This window comes from Oreochromis aureus, linkage group 11, assembly GCF_013358895.1.
Source record: "Oreochromis aureus strain Israel breed Guangdong linkage group 11, ZZ_aureus, whole genome shotgun sequence".
Taxonomy (NCBI): domain Eukaryota; kingdom Metazoa; phylum Chordata; class Actinopteri; order Cichliformes; family Cichlidae; genus Oreochromis; species Oreochromis aureus.
In genome coordinates this window covers 36,770,995-36,779,118 of record NC_052952.1, presented here as the reverse complement: position 1 = coordinate 36,779,118, position 8,124 = coordinate 36,770,995, and the positions used below count along the sequence as shown (strand labels likewise).

At 43.4% G+C, this 8,124-nt stretch overlaps 1 protein-coding gene across 2 annotated transcripts; it reads right to left on the bottom strand.

Moving 5' to 3' along the window:
• Positions 1–268: 268 nt before the first annotated feature.
• Positions 269–7,869, bottom strand: psmc4 (proteasome 26S subunit, ATPase 4). Of its 2 annotated transcripts, none has more exons than XM_031746515.2 (11): positions 7,743–7,869; positions 7,147–7,245; positions 5,735–5,921; positions 5,116–5,262; positions 4,835–4,944; positions 4,095–4,188; positions 3,807–3,974; positions 3,627–3,703; positions 1,698–1,866; positions 1,191–1,246; positions 269–713 (listed from the first exon to the last, which is right to left on the bottom strand). In XM_031746515.2, the coding sequence occupies exons 1-11, from the start codon at positions 7,773–7,775 to the stop codon at positions 600–602; spliced, it is 1,254 nt and encodes a 417-aa protein (XP_031602375.1). In that variant the 5' UTR covers positions 7,776–7,869; the 3' UTR covers positions 269–599. The 2 variants fall into 2 exon arrangements, with proteins under 2 accessions (XP_031602375.1, XP_039476011.1); XM_039620077.1 differs by lacking the exon at positions 7,743–7,869 and adding an exon at positions 7,502–7,707.
• Between the last annotated feature and the right edge of the window lie 255 nt (positions 7,870–8,124).

Here is an 8,124-nt window from a genome sequence, read left to right as displayed (position 1 = left end):
AGAGTATCAGGTCTAAACGGATGCTTCAGTACGCACAAAGATGAAATGAAGAGGCTGGTCTGGATTGGTGACAACGCAGCGACTGCTGGGTCTGAAAAATGAAGTCAACATCAAAGCATCTAAAAATGCCGTGGCTCTAACGTCCACCCTAAAACTGTGTGTTTAAATCAATTAAAGTGATCTCCCACTTTATTTTCTCAATCAAATAACAGACACACTTGTTGCTGCTCTAATCGCTCAGCCAGAGGTAGAAAAACAATCAGCATCATTTCCTGTTTTTATGGAAAACATCTTTAATGTATTTCTCGGGTTATTCAGAGTACACACAGATACAAATGCTCTATCCTAGCTACAGTCAGGGCAGATATTTTTAGGAATCAGAGGAGCGCCTGTAGGAAAACACACTCCTTCACATGGTGGTGTGACACAGGGCTGGGTTGACGTGAGGCCACGAGTGCCACAGTGAGTAAATTTAGTCCAAAAATCAACGTAGGTCGTGAATTCACAAAAGACTCGCCGTAGTTACAGACACAAGACGGAAATCATTAACAGACGTGTGTCTGGACATCTTCTTTATTCTTCCTGATGGTCTTTTCTGTCTACTTGTAGAACTCGTGCTCCTGCTCGTCCTTTTTGATGACCGTTTTGTAGGCTTTTTCAAAATCTTTGGCGAGGACAATGTACCTGTTCTCTCGCACTGCCAACATGCCGGCCTGAGACAAGACAAGAAGAAAAGTAATCAGTTTTATCTTATTAATGAAAGTAAATAAGGTAAACAAACCATTACAAGTCCAACTTAAAGTTCCCAGAATCAACACAAAATCCCACACAGGTGGTTTTTGTCCACGTTTTCAGATCCTGTAGCTTTAAATTGAAATCGAGCCGACGCTTTCAGGAAGAGGTCGTCAACAAAAGGTCGCCGATTCAATTCCAGCTGGTGACACAAATCCCCTTCAGGTGGCGTCAGGAAAAGCATCAGGCGTAAAACTCTTCCAAATTTAAACGTGGAGCGAACGGCTCAAAGTAGCTTTTACATTTAAAACTGGCTGGTAGAAGTATCATTCAGCTCACAGCAGATCAAATGTTAAGACGTCTCCAAACTGTATTTAAGACACCGGCACTAATAACTCATACCTCAAAGATAAATTATTTAAAAAAGTGTAAACAAGCTGCTGTAGCTCATAGCTCACCTCCTGGCAGATGGAGTTGATGTCAGCTCCAGAGATCTTGTCTGGTCGGGCCACATCTGTGTGTCAGTGAAGGCCGAATCAACAAAAACAGCATTCAATGCAAACACATGAATCAGCAGCAGCAATGAGGTGTCTAAGGAGGCGGTGCGATGTAAACAGTACGCAGGGAGCACATTTTCATCTCTAACACTTTACAATGCAAAGCAAGCCGTTGGTGTGTTTTATGCCAAAAACGAGAGTGTTGAACCAGTTCGGCCTTGAATCCAAGTGAATGATGGGCACGACAGGCATGCAAAAGTAAACGCAGATGGAAGGACTCGCAGTCTGAACACAATAAAACCTCCAGCCAAGCAAGTCAACGGCCCAGAGCCGAAAACGAAACGCAACAACGTAGAAGCAAAACTAGAACCTGTTTAAATGAGAAAAACTGAAGTGAGACAGTTACTACGTGCTGTGGTGAACGCTGCAGAGAGGGGAACAAAATAAGCTTAAGGGCCAAAAGGATACAGTCCTCCAGGTCGACCTCCTCTGACAGGTTCATTTTACTGGTGATGGTGGAGAAAATGAGACGCTTCTGCCTGCGGTCGGGCAACGGGAACTCGATCTTCCTGTCCAAACGACCCGGACGGAGCAGAGCCGGGTCCAGAGTGTCGGCTCTGTTGGTGGCCATGATCACCTTAGGAAGGGGAAAGGTGGTTCACATGTTATTAAAGCACATGATTGTAAACATATTGTGACATGTGATGTGTTCACTTAATAAAGGCAAAACCAGAGACATGATTATTCTTTAACTTTAACTTGGAGTGTCTCTGCACGGGGGTTTCCTTGAACTCTTAGGCTGTTCAAATGAAAAACAGAAAAATAAGGAGAAAACAAACAGGTGGAGGTGATGGAGGACAGGAGGGAGTGACCACATACTGCTGTAAACACCGTCGAGCTGCAGTGAGCCTGCGTCGTGTTATTAGAAATCTTTGCTTTTTCATGTCATTTGCGACTATTTATAAAAAGATTACGCACAATGAGCTTTATGTATTATTAATCTGCCATTTATTTACAATGGTTATTATATGAAGTACCAGTTTGGATACATTTGGAATACTTAGATCTCAATTCTTGAAATCTTCTGCGATCTGCCATTACGGACCTTTAGATGTAATTTACACGCTCTGAGAGCTGCTGAACTTCTTGACAAAGTCATTTTGAATTTTGGGAGAAAACACACAGTATCTGTATATTATTCTCTGCTGGGAAGATGAAGAACGGGACTGGATACTGTGGAAGAATAAACTAATGTCAATGAACTAAAGGTTACTTAACTTCAGAGATGTGTGTTGTTTTTACTGGACGGGACAGGAGGATGATTTACTCCAGGCTGTATGTCACGTAAAGTTCAGACACTTTGGACAAGAACTTATGAAAACATCTGTGATATGTTAGGAATTTAGTCTAAGAATGGATCTTTTCCCAGAATAAACAGAGTTAGAAGAAGATAAACATACTAAGAAAGTGGTCCAAACCAGCAACTCGACAGGCAGACTGATCCTCATTAAAGGCGTTAAACTGAAGCGGTGCTCATTTTGGAAATATGGCGAAGAAACGATTTGAAAGAGTGGATAATTATTTCTTTGGAGGACTACTCTCAACTTGAGCTGCGTCCAAACTGGAAGCAACGTGGCGACTGAAGACCATATGAACTCAGTGAGATTTCCCCACGTCGAGCGACTATAAAAAACAGAAAATAACCCGAGAAACTTTTCTCAGCTTCCAGGCGATCGCCTCAAGTGACTGCCAATGAGAGCACAGGCAACGGCCGATTGACATATAACCTGACAGTAAATACATTAGTGGGTTACCTAGGCAACCGGAGCCTGGAAATGTCTGCAATAGACCAGCAGTCACCTTCAAAGCAAGCTTTAGACCACAAGGAGTGGACGCAGCTTTACACTACATAAATCACTAACACTACATAAATCTGTTACATATGATGAAATATCCTCACATATGAACATAAATAAGCACAAATAAAAACTGTTAATGATTAAAATGAGCGCACATTTGTAACATTTTAACCACCAATTTCCTGCAAGCTTTGGATTTACGGACCTTAATCAAAGGTTCTGGCACATTTCTCACTGTAAGAACTATTCTGGCAGAGAAAAACAAATCTGTCCCAAAAACCTTCCTGGGTTATAGCATTCATCAGAACGGGAAGGAGTTCTTTGTACAAGTTTTAGCAACGCTCCATGTGTAAACAGCTGAAGGGCAAAGTGTCCATTTAAAGTCCTGATGAATGACGCCGTGAGCCTCGGGGAGGCTCTCTAAGCTGGATTACAGCAGACGCAGTGATAACGATGCAGTGAATGGAGATGCAGCTCGAGTCAGCATGCAGAGAGGTGGTGCAGCCACAGGGGGAAACAGTTAAGAGGCTCGGCTCACCTTGACATTGACATTCTGGTCGAATCCGTCCATCTGATTGAGTAGCTCGAGTAAGATTCTCTGTACTTCCCTGTCAGCTGCAGAGGACATGACGAGGTTAGACGGTCGAGTTCTTCACGCATACAGTCGCTTACAGGAAAATGGTTGAAAAACATGTATAAAAGTCGGGCGGTTTCGTACCTCCGGTCTGTGCATCGAAACGCTTCGTTGCGATGGCGTCGATCTCGTCGATGAAGATGATGGCGGGGGCGTTTTCTTTCGCCAGCCGGAACACGTCCCTCACCATACGAGGACCTTCACCCAAATACTTCTGAACAAACTCGGAGCCGACCACGCGGATGAACGCCGCTGCAGAGAGAAAATCAGTGAAACACAACTTATTATAAAAATCACATTAAAAGTCTTTAAAGCCTTTTAAGGTTAAAGGAAAATGTATTACAGGTGTACATCACGTCCTGCTGCACTTACCTGTAGTGTGGTGAGCCACGGCTTTGGCCAACATGGTCTTACCGCAGCCTGGAGGTCCGTACATAAGGACGCCTCTGGGAGGGTCGATGCCAATCTGAGGAAAGAGACAGAAGGCTGAATATGACCGAGTGGTTCATGATAAAAAAATAAGTCATGTAGCATCCTTTGTTTACATTTGTTGCACAGTCATTGTTGACAAACATCTTCATGCATTTCTGCCACCTTCTGGCAGTAGCTGTGTACTACAGTCTACATATATCCCCCAATGATAGTCTTCTTTTTTTTTTTTAAACTTTCATGGAGCTAAAATGTACAAAATTAACATGTTTTATTCAACAGCGACTGAGATCATAAACCTAGGAAGGTTTTTACTGAGGTCACAGATCAGATGACCTGTAAGTTAATTCTCTCATATACATCTATACAATAATGGCCCTGCAGGTCATTAGAAAGAATCAAGGTTAAGGTTTGCACTGGCTTCACTTTCCAAACGCAGACACAATGTCCATACTTTATATACAGCCTGTGGCCAGAAGTCATGTGAGTAGTTTGGAGCATGTCTAGGAAGCATAGACGACCACTGCGCTCAGTGTAAATCTCAGTTTACATTTTTAAAACTGCCTTTTTTTTTTTTTAATCTTTGTGTTGCACTGCTAAGACCAGCTTTAGTTACCGTTTGTGCGTCTGGCGTTAGCAGTGTGGACCAGGACGGGTGTGAAAATGTCACTTGAATATCTGACCTGTTTATAGAGCTCAAAGTGTGTGAGAGGCAGCTCCACAGCTTCTCTGACTTCCTGCTTCTGAATGTCCATACCGCCAATGTCGGCATACATCACGTCAGGCTTTTGGTCTGGAAGCAGAAACACACACACAAGTTAAACCAGCTCTGATGTTTAAAGTGAACACACCAGCTTCAGATATTTGTAATGAGCTGCGAGCGCAGAAACAAAGAAAGCTCTGGGCCGTTGTGATGAGTTTCCACGGCAGCGCTTGAACATGTCAGAGCCTCAAGTCCTCGTACCTGACGTCAGCATCATGATGCTGCTGTCGGCCTCCGGGGGGAGCACGTCCACCAGAGCGTTGCTGTGCTTGTGTAAGGCCACTGAGGCGTTGGGCTTCAGCAGCTCTCTGTCGATGGTGCTCAGGATCCGCACATAGTAGTTGGACCCTGAAAGGTTGACAGTAGGGAATGAGGAGGAGGAGCAGGGCTCATTACACATTTAAGGCGTACACGCCACACTGACTAACTGACGGCACACAGAACATCTCATCCACGTTTTCCCAACAGACTCTGAAAGCTGGAACATGATAAAGCCTTTATGAATCAAGTGCATCTTCATTCATTTATAATCTATGGGTTTAATTATTTATCATACAGTCAGGTTAAAGGGCTTGCTGAAAGGTAGCAAAAAACTATTATTACTTATTTCCAAATGATGTAATATTCCATTTATGCCAATAGAAAGCCCTGAAATCCTAATCAGACCTTTAAACCTTCATCTCTCAAACATCATACAATCCTTTCTGTTGGCACCACAGGGCAATCTGATGATGAGGATGCGAGTCCGTTTCATGACTGTTTCAGACTTTTTCATGGTTTAGCAGCTCTATTAAAGTTTGCCTTTTTGCCCCCGCAGTACCTGTAGTGGAACCAACAATAGCTGTGTTCTGGTCGACAGCTTCCAGGAACTGGCCAATCACGAGAGGGATGCTCTGTATCCTCTTCACCTCCTCCTGAGCATGCAGGAACTCCTTCTTCAGATTCTTCTGCTCATCTTTGATGTACTCCTCCTGCACCTCCAGGAACTCCAGCTCCTGCTGCAGCTTCTGCAAAGACACAGCAAAAAAGGAGAGAAGAAAAGCAGCGTGAAAGCCTGCTGGAGATGAAGGTGGAGCTGCAGGTCACATCTGCAGTACAGGAACGTAGCATTTTCAGTGTGGATGAAAACAATAGTGTGGCCGAGGAGCGTTTTTAGACGAAAATGCTGTTTTCAAATTTATCCAAATTAGTGTAGACGTAGCCTGAAGCATGCTGGAGTCTTCTAAATATCAGGGGTTCCAAATAAGAAACAAACCTTAGCATTAGTGCTGGTATAGGTACAAAAGAAGTGGAAATGTGAAACAAAGTGATGGTGAAGGTTTTAGTGGGTTCTTTTCTTTCTTTCAGCATCTCATACGAAGCCCTCTGAGCTCATGTATAAATATGTAATTGAAATGACCATAAACACAGATGTGCCACTCACACCAGAGTGTGTGTGTGACAAGCTGAAATGACACCAGAGCGCAACACGTGGCAACAGCTGTGACACCATTTCTGGCGTGTTTGTGAGGGCGACAACAGCAAGAGTAAGGTAAATGCAAGTGGACACAGAAAGCTGCGGACACTAAAAATTAGTGTAGATTGTTCCTGTCACACTCTGTTTGGTTGAAGCCAAAAGGATACATGCACCCACATTTATGTCAAGTGGACCCAACAAAGTATAATCCTGGATTTATGATGCACCAACTACGTATGTTTTCCAGGCGGTGGACTTCAAATAAGTATGCGTCTCTCACTTGGTGTGTTTTGAAGTCGCCATTAATCGGCTGTTTGCTACTGAAGCAGATCAACTGAGTCGGCTGCACTTCTTCTCCCGAGTCTTCCACCACATCCAAGCAGAGACCTGCTGATGCCCATGTGAGAAGGGCTTTGAAATCAGAAAAACCCACTAATTTCGGCCTAACTGCCTTCTACATGAACCCCCCACCTCTCACCTTCCCAGCTCAGGAAGTAGAGCAGGTCACCTAATTGTGAGGTTGATGGTTCTAATTCCCTAGTTGGGCAAGATAATGAACCCCAAGTTGTGAATGTGTGCATTAAAAGCACTCAGGTGTGTGAATGGTTGAATGAGGCAAGTTGTACAAAGATATATAAGAACCAGTCCATTTACCATCTGCTTAACATTCAATGCAACCTCCTATAGAACCAACAGTGCCTTTTCACGATAGGAGGATTTTTCAGGATTCCTGTAGTCTTGTGAAACTGTGAAACTTAAAGAGCAGTTAATAAGACCTTGTATCTGGTGTACAGGTCCTCCAGATCTTCTGGTTCTGGTGCCAGGAAGGAGAGTCCCGTCTGAGGTCTGGAGCTCAGTACCGCCGGCATGTCTTCCTGCGAAGGCGACAATAAAAACACAAACATGTGGAGTTACAAACAGCCCTCAGCATTCAGGGACAAATCCAAGATCACAGAGACCTGCACAGCAGCTGCTTTACACAATCATCACAATCATTAGCTACTTTCACAGCTAGCTACCAATAACAGACTACTTTGCGGTACTTAAAACACCGAGTTCCACAATTAAACCATCCTTTGACTAATTAATACACACATTTACTGAGTACAAGTTTACAAACTCCTCACATACTTGGAAACAAATCATTTTCCTTGAGCTCTGCGAAGGTGATGCTAACGTTAGCGGCTAACTGGATGACATAGCAGCGGCGCTGAGAATGAATCGGCAGGTTTGCGTTTCACCGCTTTAACGACCAGCAAAACAAACTGTGACACACACACGCTGACAGACACACGCTAACACGTCACTTTACGAAAGCCCATCACACAGAATTCACTGTAAGAAAAGGAAAACCGGGGGAACTGATTCTCACCGGACTCTTCTCAACAGACACAAAATCCTCCATCTTCGTGTTTCTTCTTCCTCTACGGCTTCCGTAGTGCTTACCGGCGGTTGGAAAATCACTGTAGAGGTGCGTTAGCGCCACCTGCTGAAGTGGAGTGTAAGCGTTACAAACACCAACCAAGAAAAAAGAAAAAAGCAAAGAAAAAAATGATGTCTGTTATTCAAAACTTGAAGTTTCGAGACAGATATTTCAGTATTTCCATTGACTCAAAACTCTGAGTAATTCGAAATTTGCCAATGATACTAACTCAAAGTGCCAACTTAAAAACTCAAAGTTTCAAGTTTTAGGCAAAAAAAAAAAAAAAATCAGATAAGGCCAATTTTTGACTTAATAATTTGAAATTTTGAGT